The sequence below is a fragment of the Dendrobates tinctorius genome, unplaced genomic scaffold, assembly GCF_039654945.1.
Source record: "Dendrobates tinctorius isolate UK_male_01 unplaced genomic scaffold, ASM3965494v1 ptg000213l, whole genome shotgun sequence".
Taxonomy (NCBI): domain Eukaryota; kingdom Metazoa; phylum Chordata; class Amphibia; order Anura; family Dendrobatidae; genus Dendrobates; species Dendrobates tinctorius.
The window spans coordinates 4741388-4767125 of record NW_027361880.1 but is presented as its reverse complement, the minus strand read 5'-3'; the positions used below and the strand labels follow the sequence as shown (position 1 = coordinate 4767125).

Genomic DNA, 25738 nt, shown 5'->3' with positions numbered 1-25738 from the left:
TGTCTGTACTGTTACACACTTAACATTATGGTTGGGCCATACAATCATGGCAACTGTTACCTCCCACCTTTCGTGTCTACCTCTTTCCTCATAGACTGTAAGCTTGCGAGCAGGGCCCTCTTTCCTCTTGGTATTTGTTATAATCTACTGTATGTGATTATTGTTATGCTGTAATGTCTATTGTCTGTACAAATCCCCTCTGAAATGTAAAGTGCTGCGGAATATGTCGGCGCTATAAAAATAAAATTTATTATTATTTATTATTGTTTTTTTCAAACAGAGTTTATTTAATTTTTTCCAAATTTATTTTTTTCTACAAGAAAAGAATAAAAAAAAATATAGAAATCTCTAAACGTGGAAATGTTTTCTTTCAGCAGAATTCTAATCATTTGGGAATGTGGAAGAAGGGACATTTTTTTTGGAGGGGGAAAGGGCGTCTACCGGCGGCTGGGTCTGAAGAACGATCCAAATTATAATATCAAAAATAAAGTCTCAGCAACAACCAGAAAGAAATATTTTCTGGGGCAAAATAATCATTATTACTAACATGTCTATGTATCCTTTATAAACCCTATGTCTAGTGTTTCTCATTCTATCACTAACTTTCTGTGATCCTATTTCTATAGCTGGTTCTCATCTCATAGCTCAGATATACTGCAGGCATCCTCCCTTACTCTTTCGCTATTGACTTTAATAATCCGCCTGCTTGCACTCTTCAAAATTGTCTTTCAGTCTGAAATTTATTGCTTATTCTTGTTATTCTTGAAAACTTGTCATTTTGATATTCGGTTATCTCTGGACTGCTAACCTTAATGTCCTTTCTGCCAATGACTGTCTCTCCCAGGAAAGGGTATCACTGACTGTCTCTTTCTCTCAGTTGCAATATATCTTTCAATCCCAGCTATGTTCCAACAGTACCTTCCTTACCTTTCTCACATCCGACCTCCATTTTTCCTGACTCTGCCACAATCTACTCATTTCTAGCTGTTACACCCACACACCCATTTTCTATGTTCCTCAGTCACTCCACCCAATTTCTAGCTGTCTCCTCTCTCTATCGATCATAAGCCCTCATATCCTATCTAGCCAGCACACTTCATCATGTATAGACCTTTCATCTGTCTTTTTATGCGGATAATGGATTTTGGGCAGTGTCAGGACACTTCTCATACCATCTGCCCTTTAATTCTTAGTTCACTCAGTGCTTTCACATGACTCTGGGCTGTCTCTCAGGCTAGGGCCTTGGGACTGTGGAGAAAGCACAGGTCGGGGTCTTCCCCTTATATAGCCTCCCTTTCTGCGTGATCTCCTCCCATGATGCACTTGGAGATGTAGGCTCATTAGCTCTCCTACAGAAGTTACAAATGGACAGTACATGCAGCGGTGAAAAGGGTTTCCTTGAGACAAATCCAAAGGCTCATGCTCTGGTCTTCCATTAGTTGGCTGATGTGAGGGACTCCTCCTTCTCTGTCCACCTCTAACAGGCATGCGAGGAAATGCACTAGGACCCTGTCCCTCAGTAATATGGAGACGGAGGGGTAGAGAGGTTCCATCTTCGCAAGTTGCAGGCAAATCAGTGCAGGAATTGGCCCAAGTCGTAGACACAGGAAGTAGTCGATCTTGCTGGGTTGCACCTTGCTGAATATTCTTGCCCCTCAATGGGACACCTGCAGCAAGTTTGGAGTCCCGATGATGTCTCTGCAGGTGGTATTTCAGAGACCCAGACTGAGTGCCAGCATATGAACAATGAGGGCACTTATAAGGTCGTTCTCCTGTGCACAAACCAGAACAGATGTAAGCATCAACAAAAAGGAAAGAAATACATTAACAAGAGTGAAAAAGAGCAAAAAGAACAATGTATTACAAAGTTGGGTTTTATCAACAAAAAACTGATGAACACTTCGGTCTAATACAGTGCAATTATGATACTGTTTCCAGAACAGAAGTTTACAAAAGAGAAGCATAAGTCTTTCCTTTCTACTTTATAAATTTGGCCATAAAGAGGTTTCCTATCTCAGAGGATATGCCATAAATGGCTACTTGGTGCCTGTTCCAGAGGTTGGACCTTCATCTCTAGAACGAGGCTGTCCCATCCCTATTTCTGTGACAGCTTTTAATATATCTGAGGAAGCTTGCTTGGCTGTTCTCAGAACTCTTATAAATGCCAACATGCACCTACCTCTCCACTTACAGTGGCCAGGGGACCCTTAGTCTCCCAGATGTGATCTATCTGTTACATCCGGTCCCGGTTCTGGCCCTGCACCCGGTTCTGGCCCCTCACCTGCTCTTGCTTTCCACGCTGCCCCTGTACCTCAGCGAGGTTCCTTTCTGGATCCTCGTGCTCTGTCGGTTAATCGGTGTCCTGCTGTTGCTTCTCTCTCCCCCACTTCCTGGCATGCTACCAGGAAGCCTTCAGGGAGAGTTCTTAGAACGTGAGCGGGTTTCCTTCTGGTCTTTTAAAGGAACACCGCACATTTTTTGAAAATAACAATTATCCAATGGCAGCGCACTGATTACTATTTCTGGCCTCTCCTCCATAGGGAGAGTGCCAGAGCAACGAGTATCTACTCTTGCTACATCCGGTTCAGTCTCTATTCTGTCTGCGCTGCGTTAGCAATCCGTTTGCACTTGCTCATACTGTTTGTCTCCACAGAGTATCAGTAACCAGTGTTCAACTATCTCAGACAACATCAGTATCCATCTATTCAAGTGCCATCCCGTTCCGCCAATCGCCATCAGAACCCGGGGACTACGTCAAGGTTACTGGAGCCAGCTTCCTATCATCTACCCGGTACCTGACCTTCCTCACCAGTGCCAGCTTCACCATGCATACCCGGTGTCTGCCAGTCAGCTACATCAGGTCAGTTACAGTATATTTGTTACCCGTTTGTCTCGCTGGGACAGCTGCCACGTGTCCGGGGTCTAACTGGAGGTAGCACCTGTGTCCCCCAGGTATTCCACTCTGATCCTGTTCGAGGGATCTTACTACGGATATCTGGGGCTCACTAGTCACGCCCCCTTCGGAGTCCCCCGGACCTTGGTCCCGAGGTTCCACTCTAAAAATAAAAAACGAATGTGAACTTCACCATCTGTGCCTCCGCTTCCATTCGTTACACTATCTCAGACATTTATGGCATATCCCGAATAGGTGAGATGTTTACTTAAAAATTCAGAGAATAATGTATGTATTATCAACAAAATATACTCTTAACAAAATACAATGGGGAAAATAATTATTTGATACACTGCCGATTTTGCAAGTTTTCCCACCTTAAAGGAATGGAGAGATTTGTAATTTTTATGGTAGGGACATTTCAACTCTGAGAGACGCAATCTAAAAATAAAAAACAGAAAATCACATTGTATGATTTTTAAATAATTAAACTGCATTCTATTGCATGAAATAAATATTTGATCACCTTCCAACCAGCAAGAATTCTGGCTCTCACAGACTTGTTAGTTTTTCTTGAAGAAGCCCTCCTACTCTGCACTCATTACCTGTATTAATTGCACCTGTTTGAATGTGTTACCTGTATAAAAAACACCTGTTCACACAATCAATCACACTCCAACCTCTCCACCATGGCCAAGACCAAAGAGCTGTCTAAGTACAATAGGAACAAAATTGTAGACCTGCACAAGGCAGGGATAGGCTATATGACAATTGGCCAGCAGCTTGATGAGAAGGCAATAACTGTTGGCACAATTATTAGAAAAGTCAAGAAACACAAGATGACTGTCAATCTTCCTTGGTTTGGGGCTCCATGCAAGATCTCGCCTCGTGGGGTAAAAATGATTTTGAGAAAGATAGGGAATCAGCCCAAAACTACACGGGAGGACCTGGTCAATGACCTGAATAGAGCTGGGACCACAGTCTCAAACATTACCATTAGTAACACACTACGTCATCATGGATTAACCCTTTCATGTCCCAGCCTATTTTGACCTTAAAGACCTGGCCATTTTTTGCAATTCTGACCAGTGTCCCTTTATGAGGTAACTCAGGAACGCTTCAACTCATTGTAGCGATTCTGAGATTGTTTTTTGTGACATATTGGGCTTCATGTTAGTGGTAAATTTAGGTCGATAATTTTTGCGTTTGTGAAAAAAACGGAAATTTGGCATTTTTAATTTTTATTCTGTTAAACCAGAGTGTTATGTGACACAAAATAGTTAATAAATAACATTTCCCACGTCTACTTTACATCAGCACAATTTTGGAAAAAATTTTTTTTTTTTTGTTAGGAAGTTATAAAGGTTAAAAGTTGACCAGCGATTTCTCATTTTTACAACAAAACTTACAAAACCATTTTTTTTAGGGACCACCTCACATTTGAAGTCACTTTGAGTAGTCTATATGGCAGAAAATACCCAAAATGACACCATTCTAAAAACTGCACCCCTCAAGCTACTCAAAACTACATTCAAGAAGATTATTAACCCTTCAGGTGCTTCACAGGAACTAAAGCAACGTGGAAGGGAAAAATGGACATTTTAATTTTTCCAACAAAAATGTTCTTTTAGCATCAATTTTTTCATTTTCGCATGGGTAACAGGATAAAATGGATCCTAAAATTTGTTGGGCAATTTCTCCTGACTACACCGATACCTCATATGTGGTTATAAACCACTGTATGGGCGCACGGCAGGGCTCAGAAGGGAAGGCGCGCCATTTGACTTTATGAATGGAAAATTAGCTCCAATCGTTAGCAGACATCATGTTGTGTTTGAAGAGCCTCTGTGTGCCTAAACTTTGGAGCTCCCCCAAAAATGACCCCATTTTGGAAACTAGACCCCCTAAGGAACTTTTCTAGATGCATAGTGAGCACTTTGAACCCCCAGATGCTTCACAGAAGTGTATAACGCAGAGCCGTGAAAATAAAATGATTTTTTTAGCCCGCTATTTTTTATTTTCACAATGGTAACAGGAGAAATTGGACCCCAAAAGTTGTTGTCCAGTTTGTTCTGAGTACACTGGTACCCCATATGTGGGGGGGAACCACTGTTTGGGCACACGTCTGGGCTCGGAAGCGAAGTAGTGACGTTTTGAAATGCCGACTTGATGGAATGGTCTGCGGGCGTCATGTTACGTTTGCAGAGCCTCTGATGTGCCTAAACAGTGGAAACCCCCCAGAAGTGACCCCATTTTGGAAACTAGAACACCCAAGGAACTTATCTAGATGTGTGGTGAGCACTTTGAACCCCCAAGTGCTTCACAGAAGTTTATAACGCAGAGCTGTGAAAATAAAAAATCTTTTTTTTCCTCAAAAAATGATTTTTTAGCCCGCAATTTTTTATTTTCCCAAGGGTAACAGGTGAAATTAGACCTCCAAAGTTGTTGTGCAATTTTTCCTGAGTATGCTGATACCCCATATGTGGGGGTAAACCACTGTTTGGGCACACGTCGGGGCTCAGATTGGAGGGAGCACTGTTTGACTTTTTGAACGCAAAATTGGCTGGAATAAATCGTGGCGCCATGTCGCGTTCGGAGACCCCGTGATGTGTCTAAACAGTTGAAACCCCTCAATTCTAACTCAAATTCTAACCCTAACACACCCCTAACTCAACCCTAATCATAACCCTAACCACAACCCTAACCCCAACACACCCCTAACCCTAATCCCAACTCTAACCCCAATCCACTCCTAACCCTATTATTAACCCTAATTCCACCCCTAACCCTAATTCCACCCCTAACTCTAATTCCAACCCCAATCCTAATTCCAACCCTAACCCTATTTCTAACCCTAATTCTAACCCTAACCCTAATTCCAACCCTAATTCTAACCCTAATGGAAAAATAAAAATATTTTTTTTATTTTATTATTTGTGCCTACCTATGGGGGTGATAAACGGGGGGGTGTATTTACTTTTTTTCATTTTGATCACTGTGAGAGTTTATCACAGTGATCAAAATGGAAAATGAATGGGCAGCTGGCAAATTCATGGGCGCATGCGCCCGCCATTTTCCAAGATGGCGGCGCCCATAATCCGGGACGGCGGGACACCGGGAGCCACAGCAGGACTTCGGAGGTACCAGGGGGTGAGGGGGGATCGGGAGGTGGGGGGGAGCAGATGACGGGGGGAGCCGATCACTCCCGCCAGTCGGTGTGGTGGGGAGGGTCTCGGTGTCCAGCCATGTCCGATGCTATTGCAGCATCGGCCATGGCTGGATTGTAATATTTCACCAAATTTCATTGCTGAAATATTACAAATCGCTCTGATTGGCTGTTTCACTTTTAACAGCCGATCAGAGCGATTATAGGCATGTGGGGACTAAGCCACGCCCCCTGGGGTTAACTCTAAAGTGTCCTCTGTGTGCGGGTCGGGTGAACTTTCAGTGACCCCGGTCACCCGACCCGCAGGGGGGCAATCAATTCATAACGCCACATAGGCGTCATAGGTTGTATTGGCACGACTTTTCATGACGCCTATGTGGCGTCAAAGGTCGGGAAGGGGTTAAAATCCTGAAGGGCATGCAAGGTCCCTCTACTCACGCCAGCACATGTCAAGGCTCATTTGAAGTTCGCCAATGACCATCTGGATGATCCATAAGAAAAGGTCACGTGGTCATATTAGACCAAAATAGAACTTTTTGGTATCAACTCCACTCACCATGTTTGGAGGAAGAAGATGATTACAACCCCAAGAACATTGTCCCAACCATGAAGTATGATGAGGAAAACTTCATACTTTGATGGTGCTTTTCTGCAAAGGAGACAGGACGATTGCTCCGTATTGAAGGGATGATGGATGGGGAAATGTATCGCAAGATTTTGTCCAACAACCTCTTTTGATCAGTAACAGCACAAAAGATGAATCATGGCTTCCAGCATAACAATGACCCAAAAAACACAGCCAGGTCAACTAAGAAGTGACTCCGTAAGAAGCACTTCAAGGTCCTGGAGTGGTCTAGCCAGTCCCCAGACCTGAACCCAAATCTTTGGATGGAGCAGAAACTCAATGTTGCCCAGCGAGAGCCCCGAAACTTGAAAGATATGGAGAGGAAAAGATCTGTATGGAGAAGTGGGCCAAAATCCCTGCTGCAGTGAGTGCAAACTTGGTCAAGAACTACAGGAAATATCTGACCTCAGTAATTGCAAACAAAAGTTTCTGTACCAAATATTAAGTTCTGTTTTTCTATTGTATTAAATACTTATTTCATGCAATAAAATGCAAATTAATTATGTGAAAATCATACATGAATTTCTGGATGTTTTTTAAGTTTAAGTCTCTCACAGTTTAAAGGTCCTACGATAAAAAGTACAGACCTTTCCATTCTTTCTAATTGGGAAAATCGTCAGTGTATCAAATACTTATTTTCCCCACTGTATATAATCTTTTACTCCAACTGATGTAAAAACCAGCAGTTGGCTGTTTCCACAACTCTCATAGAAACAAATAGAGATAGCTACACACTTATATGACTCATTCTGCATTCATTATCCAATTGCATGCATTTTCCAAGTAGTTGTGGGTCACTATGGAAATGCTATAAATGTAACTGTTAGAAATACCCCTTTAAGGATCTTAATACAATCTCAAAAACAATCTCATACCTGTGTGTACACGAAGATGCACCTTAAGATGATGGGAAGAACGAAAGGATTTGGCGCAAAACGGACAGTCTCTCCCAGTTGATCCTCGTTGTCTCTCTACCTGCGAGGAGTTGGCGCTCCATCCATTCTTATCTGGAGAAGAAATTAGTTGAGTGCTCATAATTCACACAAATAACTTACTCCTCTGTGTACCTGTGGAAAATGTTAATTCAAAAACATAAAAAGAGGAGCCAAATGTGGTTTATCCGCACTCCTGATAGGTAATGAAGATCCAGATAGTAAAATATTACAAACTGATTTTTTAGTTTTTGTTTCTTTTAGTCAACGAGTTTCAAAGTCATTCCAGATTTCTTCCTCAGGACAAAGAACGTATATCCGGATATACGTTTTTGTACTGAGGAAGAAGTCAGAAATGACTTTGAAATGCGCTGACTAAAAGAATAAAAAAAAATCAGTTTTTAATATTTTATGATCTGGTTCTTCATTACCTATCAACAGCATGGATAAACCACATTTGGCTCCTTCTTTTTCTATCTCTGGTCAGAAGACTCGTGGATCTGCAGCAGCAGTTCATGTGTATACATGGTTGTGTGTCACACAACCCTCTCAGGATAGCATATCCTTTATTGCAGTAATTGTTTGGATAAGACCCTATCTGCACTTTTCTTTGCTCTAAGGGTACTGTCACATTTAGCGATGCACCAGCGATCCCAACAATGATATGGATCGCTGGTGCATCGCTAAATGGTCGCTATTGAGCTGCCACACAGGCAGATCTCACCAGCGACATAGCAGCGGTCAGGGGTCGCTACTTACCTGTCAGACGCGGCGATCCTGACGTCCTTCCGCCCGCGTCCACGCGTCGCTCGTCGGCGCCACAGGAAGCTGACGATGAGAAACGGCCCAGGCCGTTCTCGCGTGATCAGCGATAATCAGCGGGGGGAGCCGGTCGGAGGTAAGTATCAGAAATAGCGATATCGCTAGCAATATCGCTATAACGTCACAAAACCAGTGACGTTATAGCGATATTGCTAGTGATACCGCTTATTGTGAAAGGCCCTTTAGTCGCTAATAAAATTCAAAAACATAGGCCTCTTCTGGTATGGAAGTAAATATTTTGAACTGATACTGATGAAGTAGTACTTTCTTTATGTAAGCTCTGCTACAATCTCTGTAATTATATACCATCCTCAACACTGAAATTGCAACACCAAGAAGAAAAAGTTGTGGGCATTATGGAAGATCGATACTTTGAATTTTTTTTTCCGTTGTTCATCATTTGCATAACATCTCGATTTATTTAGTATCGAGTATGAGCGCCACGCACAGAAATACAGACACTTGCACACCTTAGTTGTTATCAACGTGGTTATTTAGTTGTCTGAAGAATGTTCTTGCTCGCATGGCCTACAGGCTCTCTGGAATTTTCTACCATCGAGCACACCTGGGATGTCATTGGTCAGAAATTGCCAGCAGCGGATCTTGACGACTTGTGTGCCAAAGTGCATTCAGCATGGCAGAACATTCCACAGACAACTATTAATAACCTCATGGATATTAGACAAGATGTGTAAAATGCCAGTATTTATACATGTTGGGCTCATATTCGATACTGAATGAATCAAGATGTTTCGAAAATTTTGTTCACGTAATGTCACATAATTTATCTACTTATTCTATACTAGATGGTGGCCCGATTCTATCGCATCGGGTAGAGTCTCTGTTAAAATAAAAAATAGTGATATACTCACCTTCCGATGGCCCCTGGAGTCTTTCCTCTCCACGCTCCCGTCATCTTCCGGTTCCAGTAATGCTTTGCGCGAAACACCGATGATGACGTTGCGCTCTCGCGAGAGTGATGTCATCTTCAGCCCTTCTCGCTAAGCATTACTGGAACCGGAAGATGCCGGGCGCGTGGTGAGAGGAGGGAAAGAGTCCGGGGGCCGTCGGAAGGTGAGTATATAACTATTTTTTATTTTAACAGAGACTCTAAAATACAAAATATTTTGTGGAATAACCATGATTCTTAATCACAGCTTTCATGCGTCTTGGAATGCTTGCCACCAGTCTTTCACACCGGTTCTGGAACAAAAATTTAAGCAGTTCTTTGTTTGATGGCTTGTGACTATCCATCATCCTCTTGATTACATTCCAGAGGTTTTCAATGTGTTCAGGTCTGGAGAATGGGCTGCCCATGACAGGGATTTGATGTGGTGGTCTCTTAATGTTTGCCAGAGCGGTATACATGCTGCAAAATAGTGTTTTTTCCATTTAACACAGCAGACCATTATGTAATAACATGCATGTCCTCACAGAAGGTGTCATTGTGTCCCAAGTTTCCCTTGCCTAAGGACATGAGGGACATTTAATAATCCTGCTGTGCAAAATAGGTAACATTTCCTGTAACATCTTCTTAATTTGAATGGTAGCTATGGTAACATTGCCTAAAAATATGTAATAATATCATTTATTTGAATATGTTCAACTTCTACCTAACTTCAAAATTCAATGCATCTATACTATTAATGATGACATATATGTCTGTCATACTGAGATGAAAGAAATGAGGAGTGATTGACAGTTTATTCCACAACATGAAAGTGCTGCTGATCTCATGTGTGGGCTGAAAATAAAACTAAAGTAAGAAAAGATTAAAGCAGTTACTGTACTCAAAAATCTGTGTATATGTATTCCCATAGGTAAGGCTTACTGTGTATATGTATTCCCATGTGTAAGGCTTACTGTGTAGGGTATATGTATTCCCATAGGTAAGGCTTACTGTATATATGTATTCCCATAGGTAAGGCTTATTGTTAGGGTTGGCGGAACGCACCAAATAAAATATAATAGGTAAGGTGCATTCGCAACTAGGGGTCCACCGTGCCGAGATGGAACCTGCTGCTAGGCAATGGCGGACACATGATGGCGGTTGAGCACCTAAGGCACACGGCTTAAATGTCACCCGGTGTGAACAGCAGCGAACTCTGTGGAACCACAGAGCCGCAGCAAACACTGTAATAGAATGCTGTTCCCTGTTAAGCACAGGGCACAGCAGATATGGTGCTAGTGAGGTCCCTAAGTCTCAGCCCCTGGAACGCTGGGGTAAGAGTCTGACTGGACCCACAATGCGCACGGTGTCGCGCAAGCGATGCCGCTACTTGGCGCTGGCTCTATCTCCAATCTCCCCTGAACACATGCACAACCAAGGGTAGGGGACATTTATGAATATTCACCAGAGACAATCATACATGCATACAAATCATATCTCATGGTCTATACTAGCGCACGGCCGTGCGGCCATGAGATCCCTTTATAGGTTCCAGTCTTCCAGGACTTTGCTTGCAGACCAATCCAAACACGCTTGAGGACCTGTGCAGCTGACAGCCGACCACCAATGAGTGATCGTCTCATTGGCATACTCAGAAGGGCAAATCCTGGACTTCGTCCCAAGAATGTCTGTTGCCTGCTGTTTGCTGTTGATTGCTGCTGCCTCTCCAGTTTCAGCTATAGCAATCAATCGCACAGCACGGGTCTGAGCAAGACGCTGAGACCGATGTCTCTGCAGAGCAGGATCAGCTGAGACTGAATGGGAGACCGCAGGAGAAGGCATGACTTGGGATTCCTCTTGTGCAGAGGGAGAATCCCGGTGCCTAACACTTACTGTGTATATGTATTCCCATATACTGTATAAGGCTTACTGTGTACCGTATATGTATTCCCATATATAAGGCTTACTGTGTATATGTATTCCCATAGGTAAGGCTTACAGCGTATATGTATTCCCATATGTAAGGCTTACTGTGTATATATATTCCCATATGTAAGGCTTACTGTGTACCGTATATGTATTCTCATATGTAAGGCTTACTGTATATATGTATTCCCATAGGTAAGACTTACTGTGTACCGTATATGTGTTTCCATAGGTGGTATTATTTATTTATATAGCACCATTGATTCCATGGTGATGTACTATGTATATTTATTCCCTTATGTAAGGCTTACTGTGCACTGTATATGTATTCCCATATGTAAAGCTTACTGTGTATAATGTATTCCCATAGGTAAGGCTTATTGTATACCGTATATGTATTTCCATAGGAAAGGCTTACCGTGTATATGTATTCCTATAGGTAAGGATATGTATTTATATAGCGCCATTGATTCCATGGTGCTGTACTATGTATATGTATTCCCATATGTAAAGCTTACTGTGTATTGTTGCTACTTTAGGACTCTTTCAGATGTCAGTTATTTTCTCGTATGAGAAAAGCAGTCCGAGCTTCATAGATGTTTTGCTTATCAGAGTTTTAATAAACTCTATGAGGCTATGTGCCCACGTAGCGTTTAAATCTGGACACTGAAAACCGGACTCCTTCCCAGAAATCACGCGTTTTTTTCCCCCCGCGTGATTTTACCACGATTATGTTCGCGTTTTTGCCGCGATTTTCGCGTGCGATATTCAAGCACTTTCCAAGCGATCTGTAGAATCGCTTGGAAAGTGATTGACAGGTTGGTCACACTCGTCAAACATAGTGTTTGACAAGTGTGACCAGGTTTTTACTATTGAGGCCGCCTATGCAGCACCAATAGTAAAAGAAAGAATGTAAAAAATGATTAAAAAAAAAAATAAATCGGGGTATATTTACCTTCCGACGTCCCGCGCTGCCATCCCGGGCCTTAGCGTTCCCAGTAATGCTTTGCGAGACCTGTGATGACGTTAGTCTCGCGTTGCTATAGCGATCTCACGAGACCGCTAGAGTCACGCGAGACTACGTCATTACAGGACCTTGCCGCAAGGCATTACTGGGAACGCTGAGGCCTGGGATGGCAGCACGGGACGTCGGAAGGTAAATATACCCCGATTTTTTTTATTCTTTTTTTTTTTACAGGGGTATGGTACCCAGGGCCTGGAGGACAGTCTCCTCTCCTCCACACCGTGGGTACCAACCGCACATGAGACGCTTAACTTCGCGCATGGTGGGCATAGCCACATGCGGAAGTAAGCGATTCTCATGCATTCCTATGGGTGCGGAATCGCGGCAATTCTTTGCGATTCCGCACAAAAGAATGAGCATGCTGCGATTTTTTCGGCAATGCGATTCCGCCGCGGAAAAAAGCGCAGCATTAGCACAGCATGTGCGGAATGCCATAGGAATGCATGGGGGGCGTCATGTACAAGATTTTTAAAAGTTTTCGCAGCGTTTCGCGCCGAAAATCGCGGCAAAAACGCTTAAAAATCGCATCGTGGGCACACAGCCTAACTGTTTGCTCAGTGTGTCAGTTGTTATCATCACAATTTGCTCCGAGTTTCCTCAGCTTTTCTTGGATAACAAACAATTAAAAATAGAATCTCTATCTTTTCATATTTAGCAATCTGTAAAAAACACAGAGCACTTGGATGGCAGGTGCAGTCCGATTTTTTTCATGAACCCATAGACTTGCATTGCTGACTTTGATCCAACTTTCAGATCAAAATGAGACAATTCTCCATGATTTTCAGACATGAAAAGTATGTACAGCACTCACATGCAAAAAAATGAACGTCTAAATGAACACTTAAAATGGGATGAAGTATTATTGATAAATATTTCCTCCTGAAATATTTTTTTTACTTGGTCCTATATAGGCTAGGGTTACATGACAACTTTGGACAGACAATATTGAGATCCCAATGTCAAGCTGCTAAAATTGCAACTAATGATAGAAAATGTAATTGTGTCGTGATCTACAAGTTGATGTGACCGTGACAACAATCTGCTTATATCCAAAATTGCTGTATTTCAGAAGGTACGATTTTGGCAGCATGACATTGTGATCTTAAAATTGCACTCCCAAAGTCACCGTGTAGACCAAGCGTTACTAATGTACTTTTATGTGAGATGCAGAGCTCCATCGATATGGAATAGTACCATATTTCTGACCTGTGTTACTTGTGATATTATCTAACGACCGTAGTTTGCAAAATCTAGATACCAATTTATAACGCAATAACCAAACACAAAGCTACAGTGAAAGAAATAATTATTTGATCCCTTGCAGATTTTGTAAGTTTGCCTACATGAACAGTCTATAATTTTAAAGGTTGGTTAATTTTAACATTGAGAGAGAGAATATCAAAAATAAAATCCAGAAAATCATATTGTATAAATTATATAATATAAATGTATTTGCATTTTGCAGTGAGAAATAAGTATTTGATCCCTCTGGCAAACAAGACTTAATACTTGGTAAAACCCTTGTTGTCAAGCACAGCAGTGAGACTTTATGGTAGTTCATGATGAGGTTTGCGCATATGTCAGGAGGAATTTTGGTCCACTCCTCTTTGCAGATCATCTCTAAATCATTAAGATTTTGAGGCTGTCGCTTGGCAACTTGGAGCTTCAACTCCCTCCATAAGTTTTCTATGGGATTAAGGTCTGGAGACTCACTAGGCCATTCCATGACCTTAATGTGCTTCTTTTTGAGCCACTAATGTGTTGCCTTGGCTGTATGTTTTGGGTCATTGTCTTGCTGGAAGACCCAGCCACGACCTATTTTAAATGGCCTGGTGGAGGGAAGTTGTCACTCAGGATTTTATGGAACATGGCTCCATCCATGCTCCCATTGATGCGGTGAAGTAGTCCTGTGCCCTTAGCAGAGAAACACCCCCAAAACATAATGTTTCCACCTCCAATCTTGACAGTAGGGACACTGTTCTTTGGGTTATAGGCAGCATTTCTCTTCCTCCAAACACGGCAAATTGAGTTAATGCCAAAGACCTCAATTTTTGTCTCATCTGACTACAGTACCTTCTCCCAATCACTTACATAATCATCCAGGTGTTCATTGGCAAACTTCAGATGGGCCTGCTCATGTGCCTTCTGGAGCAGGGGGACCTTGCGGGCACTGCAGGATTTTCAACCATTACGGCATAATGTGTTACTAATGGTTTTCTTGGTGACTGTGGTCCCAGCTGCCTTGAGATCATTACAAGATCCCCCCGTGTAGTTTTAGGCTGACCTTTCACCTTCCTCATGATCAAGGATAGCCCAAGAGCTGAGATGTTGCATGGTGCCCCAGATCAATGTCGAGTGACAGTCATTTTGTATTTCTTTCATTTTCTTACTATTGCACCAACAGTTGTCTCTTTCTCACACAGCGCCATACGTATTGTTTTGTAGCCCATTCCAGCTTTGTGCAGGTCTATGATCTTATCCCTAACTTCCTTAGGAAGCTCTTTGGTCTTGCCCATGTTGCAAGATGTTAGCGTCTGACTGAGTAAGACAGCTGTCTTTAATGCAGGTAACGACTTGATTAGGAGTGTTTAACTGGTCTGTAGGAGCTAGAACTCTTAATGGTTGGTAGGAGATCAAATACCTATTTCTTACTGCAAAATGCAAATAAATTTATATAAATTATACAATGTGATTTTCTGGATTTTATTTTCATATTCTCTAAATGTTAAAAATTAACCTACCCATAAAACTATAGACTGTTCATGTGTTTGTCAGTGGGCAAACTTACGAAATCAGCAAGGGATCAAATAATTATTTCCTTCACTGTATTTGTGTGCAAATAATTTGCTTTACAGTTGACTGCATAAGAAACAACATTGACAACAATTTTTGTATGCTTAATTGACTTGTAAATGCATCTAATGCCCCCAATAAAGCTTTTGGGCAAGTAAGGGTTCCTGTAAACTCTGCAGAAAGGTGTGGTAGCTAGCAATTCCTGTAAGGCAAAAACCGTAGCACAAACTTTTGTACAATCAGGTCATGTTCAACTGCCATACGAAATTACATAAAATCCTATTAAAAGTATTGTCGTCTACTCGGACAATCCCTGCTGAATCCCTATGTTTTCACCAGTAAAATAATAACACTTATATTCAGCTCCGGTGCCAGCACCGTTCCAGCAGTGTTGCCACTGGCTGTCCCGAGGCTTGGGTAACATTGTTGGCTTCACAAAGTGAAAGCTGCTGCTGCCCTCTCACTTCCTCAAATCAGGTCTTGTCAATTACGTAAATTATGTCAGTAGGAGTGAAGCCAGCACTGATTGGCCGCAGGGCTCGTGTGACATAATGTCCCACGATCCAAGGAGAACCACTGCTGTTACCACTGGAGCAACTATAGCACTAGAGGTGAGTATAAGTGTTATTATTTTACTGGCAGGAAACATAGGGAATTAGGAGGGGTCATCAGATTAGTGGACAACACCTTTAATTTTGTATTTTTAATATTTTGCAACTATGTAAACCTCCATAGAGCGAAGAAAACACAAAATGTTCAGCATCATGTATGTACCCACGTTTGTACGCAAGTACCCTTAGGGCTTGTGCTCACATCGGGTATTTCCAACGTTGTTTTCACATGCAAAAAATATCTTAATCAATTATGTGGTTTTTAACATCTGTAGCATGTCAAATATTTCAGCTTTTTGCAGTGTTTTTCACCTATTCAAATAAATGCAGAAAAAATGCATAGAAAATGCAAATATTGTTTACCTTGATTTTCCCTGCCAAGAGATGCGTTTTTAGTGCAGAAAATCAAACGCAAATACTCAGCATCAACACTTAAGCTTTGCAAATGCAACTATATAAAACCTGCTTGACGTTATTAAGCGAAATCATCAAAAGCGCATGATTTGTGCATGATTTGTGCATGAGCGAGTGACAGTCAAACAATGTTTATTAAAAGAGTAGAATGACAAATGCACCGTTAGGTAAGAAGGAGGAATATACAAATTTACATATATACAATATTTTTTAAACTAGTTTCATATTTGCATCTTTATTTCCACTTATCTGTTCCATTATAGAACAGAAAAGCAAAAATAAAGGCAAAGATGGATCTGTCATGTTAGCAACTTAGCTCAATTATTTCAAAATTTGGACATGGGGCCCATTTTACTACCTCAAAGAACACCCTTAGGTTGGTTCCACACATCCATGTTTAGCAGCCTGAAACAGTGATGCATGGACAGGCAGCAAGTCTGACCAAACTTAGCAGCCTCATAGGCATATGTGAAACTTTTGAGTTTGGGTCAGGAGACCCATGTCCAGACTGTGTGAGTACAGACCATGAAACAAGGATGTGTGAAACTGGATTTTAATACGAAAAAAACATCCAATTCTATTTCTAGGATCATTTTCGCACAAATTTGACATATTAACACCTGGACACTTAAGAATAATGTATGCTGATATGGAACTGAACACAGCAAAAACAACTACATTACAGTATTCTATTATTGCAATGAAAGGTTGTATAGTTAAATAATTTTTTAGCATACAGTCAAGTAAAGTTTTGAAAAATATAAAACAAAACCATAAAGGGCTCCTTCTTAAGATCAACTTATGATGGCAATTGTCACATGTTCCACCAAAGATCCACTGACAATCTTATGTATATTATTACCGGCTGTGTACTGAAGTTCAACCCATTAAATTCTATTGGTTTCCCCAAATAAGTGGCTTCAGACGTGTCTGACACTTGTGAGATGTATTACATTCAGGCAGACATGCTCTCTTGCCTGCTGTTAAATTTATTTGGGCAGTTTCCTAGACACTGAGTAGGATCAGAAAACAGTAAAGTAAAATGGAAAAAAAAATAAAAACAATTCTAATATGTGAAGGCTCCTGAAGAAAAACAATGAAGTATCCTGTCAACTTTTGGACAACTTCTTCTTAAATGCCCAAGCCCTCCAAGTAAAATAAGAAAAGTTTATACTGACCTCCCACACTGACACTGTTCCAGCAATTTCAACACAGGGTCTTATGGCGCTTGTGTGATATTGTTACGTCATATGAGTGCTACAACAAATCAGTGGCCGCAGTGTTCATGTGACGATGTCACAAGAGTGCTGGGGTCGTGGAGCGGCACCAGTGTGAGACGGGGAGTATAAGCTTTTCTTATTTTACTTGGGGGACTTGGGTATTTAAGAAGATGTTGTCCAAGTAGTGGACAACCCTTTTATCTCTAACCCTCCAAGGCTCTATTCTGATGAATTTCGAAATACTGAAAATATTTGGAAATAGTTATCCTATATACTGTTCAAAGAAAGGGGAGATGCGGTTCCCCTATAAAAAAATAAACCAAATGAATTTATTTACTATATAAAATCATATATTTAAAGGACTACTACATTGAGCATTCCTTAAAAAAACCAGCAGCAGACTTTTTTTTTTGCTTATGGGCTAGGGACCAGTTACCAATTTTCCATCCATGACAGTAAATACTTTCCATTTTAAAATATCAGCTTCTGGAGAGTTCACAATTTAGCACTTATTTGTTTGAATACTATGAATCGCGTGGAACCTTAAAAAACATAAAAACAAAGATTCTTACCTGGAAAACCAACTGTTTTCAGTACAATTCCAGAAGACCCCTGGGGCAGCATAACCTTGGAGGAGGTTGCTTCCCCAATTGCTGCGTTCATTGCTTGACCCCTAGCAGATGCCCCTGCTCCATCCTGATCTCCATCCCCACTCTGCACAGCTCTTGCCGTTGCCTGAAGCATTTGGGAACAGGTCGCATCTCCAGGAGGAGGCAACCTCAATAACAAGCCAGAGTAGAAATTTTGATATCCAAGAAGCCTGGAAGAGGAGGACGACGATGGGGAATTTGTAGTGGTGACGTGAGAAGATTGTGACTGTTGATGCACAGTTGGTTCCTGACCTCCTACTCCTTTTATTTTGCCAATATGGACCTTCATATGGTTCTTTAGAAACCATGACTCCTTGAAGCACCGTCCACAAACTGAACACCGATGATCAAAGGAATCTTTATGTTTACGCATGTGACCCTTCAAGAACCAGGACTGAGTGAAGCTCTGAGAACAGATCTCACATTTGAACTCGGCAGGAGGCAGAGCTGGAGTGGGATTTGGAGCAGGTAAAGGTGGAACAATCTTGGGTAGCTGCGGTGCTGAATGTCTCCTTTCAACATGTCCCATCAGCTCACCCTCCTGAGATGCTGCAAAGTCACACAGGTGACACTTATAAGGCCTATGAAGTATTCTGAGGTGACGCTCCAGTTCAGCTGCTTTACGAAATTTACCTTTGCAAAAAGGACAAGGGTGGCGTAGTGTAGGAAGTGGAGCAGGTATCGACAAAAGAGGGACTGGTTCCTGAATGATATCTGGTGTTGCATTTTGTATATCAGAAGAAATAGGTTGTTTCCTGTGCTGCTGCTCCAGGAACAGTGGCCTTTGGGAGCTTTTCTCAAAGTTCTTGAGGCCTCCACGACCTTGATTAAGAGTTCCACGAACCTTGTGCGTGCTTGCATGAAGTGCTAAAATGCTGATAAAACGAAACTGCTTTCCACATATTGTACATGGAAACTGACGAGATTTAGAGCTTGAACCATCAGAAAAACCATTGGAATGACGTTGAAGATCCAGTTCTTCATCAGCAAAAGAAAGGCTAAGAAGTGAAGAAGGGGCAGGAGGAGAGGGTGAGGCTTGAGATGGAGAGATGGAAGATGGAGGAGGAGAGGGAGAGGTTGGCGGTAATGAGAATCCTGGTGAGGCGTCAGTATTTTGTGGTGAGGTTGGAATAACTGTAACACATGGGGATGATGGAGGTGAAGAAGGAGCAGAAGAGTCTGCAGGAGGGCAGGGAGACACTGTTGAAGGGGAAGGAGAAATTGGAGGAGGAGAAACAGATGGTGGAGGGGGAGACAGGGCAATGGAATTTGGACTAGGAGCTACAGGAAGGGGACATAAAGTTACACTTTGAGGAGAAAGACACTCATGTGGGGGGCAGAGAGAGACAGGGGCAGGGGAAACTGGGGGAGAAGTGAAAGGAAGGGAAGTTGCAGGAGTGCTAATGCATGCTAAAGATGAAGATTTAGAAGGCGAATACTGGGAGGAGAGAGGCAGACCAGTGACATGATGGATTAAAGCATTAGAAGTTGATGAAGGAGACACAGGAAAGGCTGAGATGTGAATAGAAGATGATGGTGTTGGAGAGGGCGCAGATTGAGATGATGCAAGAGAAATATTGATTTGTTGAGAAACAGATGGAGAAGGAGGAGAAGGGTTCATATGAGAAAGAGGAGGGGATTGTGAAGGCGGCAGTGTCTGAGTAAGAAGAGGTGGAACAGAGTCCATTGCTAGGATTTCTCAAAGGGTCGCTCCAGGGGTGTTGATTATTCTCCTAAAGAAACAAAAAACAAGACTCTTGTTTGAATTAAATAAATTTAACAATGTTTTAATATTTATATTACAAGTATCCAACTCCCTCTTATTCAGTAGCTTATTACATTGTTAAGTAGTTAACTGTGACAGCTACACAGAATAACTCTGTAAAGTTTTGCATGTCTTGGAAATGTTTGATATTAAAATGCCATCACTGTTACGAGAGTTATGAGAGTTGCTGTGGGTGTATATCAGATTTAAGCAAGGTGGAAATACGATTTGAAGGAGGGAGAATTCAAACTCTAGATTCCTCAACTATTGGAAGAATGGAGGTCTCTGACTCATATAAAAGAGTTGAAATATGGACATGGACAGCAGGAAATCAAATTTAGAGATAACTGAGCATGTACTATGTATGTACAAGGTTCTTTCCTTTGAAAGTTACAGGAATTAAGCAAGAGACTTCAATCGAGAAGACCATTTCATCACTTACTATACATGGCTGCTGTCTGCTACCTTGGCTAGCCAGATTGCCTATTCTTCCCATTGGAGAGGGTATAAAAGGAGATAGTTCATATTCTACAGCAGTGTGCAATTTGCATGCTCTCAAAAAAGAACAATAAAAATCAAACAGAATTGTTACAGAATACAAATTATAATCAGGTTCTCAATTTAAGACTAGGATCACACGACAGTAGAAAAAAGTCGGTACGATTTTAATCCAGAAAAGTGGTATGATTTTTTTTTCTCGCTTGTCATCCCTTTGCTGTCCATGTGCAATATGTAAAGTCAGATGCCATAATGATGGTCTGTATGGCATCCAATTTTTTTCTCACATCCATCTGATTTCATAGTGAAATTGCAGCGCACTGTGATTTTTCTTTCACTGATAGATTCTGTCAGTGAAAAAAAATCGGTCATCAGCACTGCCTTATTGAATAACATTGGTCAGTGACTTATCCGATAAAAAAACCTAAAGCCAGTTGGGATGTGTGGTGTGAGGGTTGCATCACACAAGGGGCTCGACCAACATGAGAATCTGTCTTCTATGTGTGAGGCAAAGCAGAATTGCCTTTTAACATAGGAACATTGGATGCTAATTATCAAATCTGTTTAATGTTTAAGACAGATGTGTTGATAGAAATCACTATACACATATTTGCACACTTGTAACCACTATTCAAAAGCAATTTTCCTATGATAATTTTTTTTAGGCAGGTAACTCTTATCAGCAAGTTTTATAATGTGCATAATAAGAGAAGAACTAGATACTCCAGATACAAAATTAAAACATTCCATTTTTTTGGCAACTGTACATTGGGAGGTGTGCCCTCCCCTCTGGGAAGCGCACCATTATCCACCCATCTTTCCCACGTTTTAGTTAGAGCTAAGGCTAGGTATACTTTCTGTTTTTTTGGCCATTCTAGGACACATAAGCTCAGGGAGTATGCACCCGAAAATAGCCACTGTCAGGATGGATGCTGAGGAATCTGTCCACCATAGGGACCCGTGGTAAAGAAACATAGACAAAATTGTACTTGTTTCTTCGTAGTGTGTGGGTTTCCTCCTACATGCCAAAAGAGATAATGATTCGGAGTTTAGATTGTGAGCCCCAATGGTGACAGTGATGATCATGTCTGTAAAGCGCTGCGGAATATAATGTTTCTATGTAAGCAAAAGATAATAATAAAAGTAGTATCTCTCTGTTTAGGCTACTACACAGGCTGAAAGAACACATTTTTTGGCTGACGAATACTGTAGGCTAAGTGCACTGACGCAGTGTGATTTAGCCTAAGCTGGATTCAGTCTTCCCAAGTTCCTTTGAAAGCCTGATGAGGCACACATTTGAGGAGAGTCAATATCATTAGGGTCCATCCAATGAGCTCACCTTGTCGCTGGTGGATGTCTTACAAATTTTTGATGAAGACTGTAAACTAACTACATCACTTATTATATGTATAGCACTAGCAGAATGTATATATTGATTAACAGTAGAGTGCTGTTGCATAGTGTTTGTATATATGCCTATATATTGACCACCATATACATGCACCTGCACAGTAATACAATACTATAGGATTACTGGTCTTGTCAATATATTTTCTTAAATTAAAATATTGCACTTACAACTCAAATCTAAACTTAATTTCCCCTTATTTCATCTTACTCCAGAAATGCTAATCTGGATTTTGAAACCTTACTGGGTGTGTATGCCATGTGGCAGCATGTCCATTGCCTGACATAGCACTGACCTATGGGGTGTGATTAGGTAAATAACTATATGTCAATAAACTGTGAATTAAACTTCACAACCTGATATGACTCACCTGTTCAGGTGCGCACATTGTCACTATATAAGCCTACAGTCACATTGGGTCTCAGCACTATACTTGGCAGCCCTGTTCAAAACATATCACCGAACATAAAGTCATGAGAAAAACTAAACATACTCCCTGAATTCTATGGCTTTACGCATCAGTACACAAGAAAATAAATCTGATCCTTAGACGGCGGTAAAATTAGGTATATACTGACTCAGATGAACAACACATAATGAATTACCCCGTGTCATTATTTATTAACACATTATCACAGAAATAGATGGTCCAGACACAATTTGCCCGAGCTTCCGCTTTATAGGGATGGTCCCACTTGTTGATGAATAACTGAAGGGGTTTTCTCAAGTTCTTATGTTGTTAAAATTGCAAAGGGATTGTTAAAAGAAGCAAATATGCAATGTAATTCAAATTTAAAATCTTCCCCCTTCTCAAGAATGGAGGGTTTTTAGGTTGCCTAGGTTACCGGCCACCCTGCAATCTCAGAGGTCGGTAAACTACATAACGAGTTAGTGACGCTCTTAAAGGGGATATCCGGGACTTCATGAACAGCAAAAAATGTGCGTAAGCACGAACAGGCATTTAGCAACCGCTCTGTCGATGTGACGTCAGCAGAGGCAGCTGAATCGCCAGCAGGAGTGGTCTTTGACCAGTCTGTGCCTGGGAAGAACAGCGTCAAGCACAACAGACAATTAAGTTGCAATCACTTGCCTGTTAGTGCTTAGGCACATTTTTTGTTTTTCACAAACAGCTGGATATCCCCTTTAAGGTGGCCAGATTGCTGAATATGGCCAGCTTCAGTACTCTGAGCTTCTCCCATGCTGCAGAGGCAAAGCTGCCTCTGTTAGCAGCACAAAGCTTTGACCAGCACCGACTGTGCCACTGGTCCGGGGAACTGTCAATCTCCATGAGTGCATCAACCGCTGCAAAGCAGGAAGCTGGGGCCAGAAGCGGAGGACTCCGGAAGAAAAGAAGTTGAGACAACCTCTACAATCCACAACATTTAATTAGCAGGACCTGGCTGCTATTCACCCTTCTACTTCCTATGGAAACAGCAAGAATGCACTTCATTTTTCACACACAGTTTCTGCAATTTCGCCTAATTTTGGTTAAATAAATAATGACAGGGTGTAATTTGTCATGTGTTATTCATCTTACATTGAATTTACATAGTTGAAAAAGGCCCTTTTACATTTAGCGATGCACCAGCGATCCGACCCGGTCAGGATCGCTGGTGCATCGCTAAATGATCGCTAGTGAGCTGTCACACAGGCAGATCTCACAGCGATGCAGCAGCGATACAGCGGACGATACTTACCTTTCATAGACAGCGATCCTGACATCCTCCCGCCCGCGTCCACGCGCCGCTCGTCGTCCCAGCAGGAAGCTGATGACGAGAAATGGAGCCGGACATTTTCGCGCGATCAGCGATGGACAGCTGGGGAGCCGGTCGGAGGTAAGTATCCCACATACCAATATCGCTATAACGTCACAAAATCAGTGACGTTATAGCGATATCGCTATGTGTAAAACCCCCTAAAGACCTTCCAAGGCCAAGATGGTTTGTTTTATGTCTTGATAAGTAAAACCATACAAATCAAACACCTAGAGGTCAATTAATTAAAACTGGAGTAGGCAGGGGCTCGCTACAGTACGATGCACCCAATTCACTAAGGGTGTGTGCATACGCTGCGGATTCTGCTGCGGATTGATCTGCGCGGATTTTGCAAAATCCGCAGGTAAATCCGCAAGTCAAAAGACCTGTGGTTTATCTGCGGATTAGCCTGCGGTTTTGCCCTATGGTTTATCACCTCTATAATGGAGGAGATGGTAAACCGCAGCGGAATCCGCAGAAAGAATTGACATGTCAATTCTTTCTGTGGATTAGAAACTGCAGCAAAAACTGCACGGAAAAATCCACACCGTCTGCACTGCGGTTTCCATTTCCCATAGGATATTATGGTACTGTACACCGCAGCAAAAACTGCTGCGGATCCGCAGGGCCAAAACCGCTGCGGATCCGCAGCAGAATCCGCAGCGTGTGCACACACCCAAAGAGGCATACAATACCTAATGAATTAGAAGCCTCTGCTATCTGGCATGCGCCAATGCCAAAAATGTACTCCAGTCAGGGACTGGAGTGAAATTCTAGGAAAAGTTACGTCACTAAAGCGCCGTAACGTTTCATAAATTTGACAGGCGGGCTTAGTCTTGCCCCTCCCCCCATGCAACGCCCCTTATTAGCATGTAAATTCCAAATGTCTCAATAAATTTGTGCAACTCCTGAATTTTGCAAAACTTTTGTGACTTATTAAAGGGAACCTGTCAGCAGGGTTGTGCCCAGTAACCTACACACAGTGTCAGGTCAGCGCCGTTATACTGAATAAAATTATACCTTTGTTGATGAAATCCATCTTGTGCTTCTTTTTAAATCCTTATTTTCACTTTTTAGCTAATGATATGCTCGTGTCCTAAGGCAGGGTTCATGTGTAATAGCGGCGCCTGCGCACTATCGCCTTGCGCTGTTGAAAAGAAACAAAAATCACCATCAAAATGGCATCTGATTTTTGTTTCTTTTCAACCGTGCAAGATAATAGGGCACTAACTGGCAAATAGCAGGCGCCGCTATTTTGATGAAGTGACTTTTTTTTTTTTAAATACACACATTAGTATATTCATTATGCAAACTAGGGGGCAGGTCAGTGAGGGATCAGTAACCTGTCAGCAGTCTGCATTATGAATAGCTAATCAGAGCACCACATACCTCAGCCCCGCCTTAGGGCACAAGCATATCATTAACCCATACTGAAAATAAAGATTAAGAAACAGCCACATGACGGATTTCATCACCCAGGTATCATTGCAATCAGTATAACGGCGCCGACCTGACACTGTCTGTAGGTTACTGTGCACAATCCTGCTGACTAGTTCCCTTTAAGCTGTTTTATGCCAGAATTCTGGCACACAAACCTTAATAAATCGTCCCATTTTTCTCATGATTGTATGCCTCAGACAAATGCAACCCTATGCCTATACAGCTTTATAAATCTACCATTAATCCCACTGTAGAAACCCATGAACTACACAGTATCCATTTTTTTTTTAAATACAGCTGTATTGAAAATCATAAATAAATGCACTTTTCAATAGGGTGGATTGGGAAAAAAACAAGGGTCTTTTTGGGCTACATCTGGAGAAGCAGTCTATAGGAATATTAGAAGTTTATATTGAGGGCATGACAAACATTAATAAGTTCCAATTTTCCTTTTGCTAAACTGTCTAACCTCTTTTTAGAGGTTATGTAGTAGGGTGTTCTTGGACCTATAGAGATAATAATAATAATACTATCAGATCTTTTTTTTACTATACAAGCTTTTTGGGAAAATATAAAATGGTATCGGATTGGTATTTTCCCTGTATACTTGGTTTTATGCATGAGGCTGATCTAACAAATTGATCATTTAGTAATTTAGAAATCTCCACCCCTAACTCTAACATGTAAGAGCAATGCCTTATAATTCTGACTACTAATAATGTGATTATGTGCTTTACTAGACTCTCTCACTATTATGTATTTTATGTAGCTCTTACACAACCAGACATACATGACAGATCAAAGGTTGATGTCTGTTGTGCCACTTTCCATTACCACTATTTTGATCAATATTTTGCATCAGTATTATAAACCAAAATCAGAAATGGCTCCAAAATATGAAAGTTCTG

At 41.6% G+C, this 25738-nt stretch overlaps 1 protein-coding gene across 9 annotated transcripts in view; it reads right to left on the bottom strand.

Moving 5' to 3' along the window:
- Positions 1-241: 241 nt before the first annotated feature.
- Positions 242-25738, bottom strand: part of ZNF219 (zinc finger protein 219) — a 95143-nt gene continuing 69646 nt past the window's right edge. For all 9 annotated transcript variants that reach the window (XM_073554771.1, XM_073554767.1, XM_073554770.1 and 6 more), the window contains 3 exons: positions 17888-19698; positions 7560-7691; positions 242-1772 (listed from right to left, as the gene is read on the bottom strand). In XM_073554771.1, the coding sequence (XP_073410872.1) occupies positions 1195-1772; positions 7560-7691; positions 17888-19652 (2475 nt within the window). In that variant the 5' untranslated portion in view covers positions 19653-19698 and the 3' untranslated portion in view covers positions 242-1194. The remainder of the gene's footprint in view (positions 1773-7559; positions 7692-17887; positions 19699-25738) is intronic.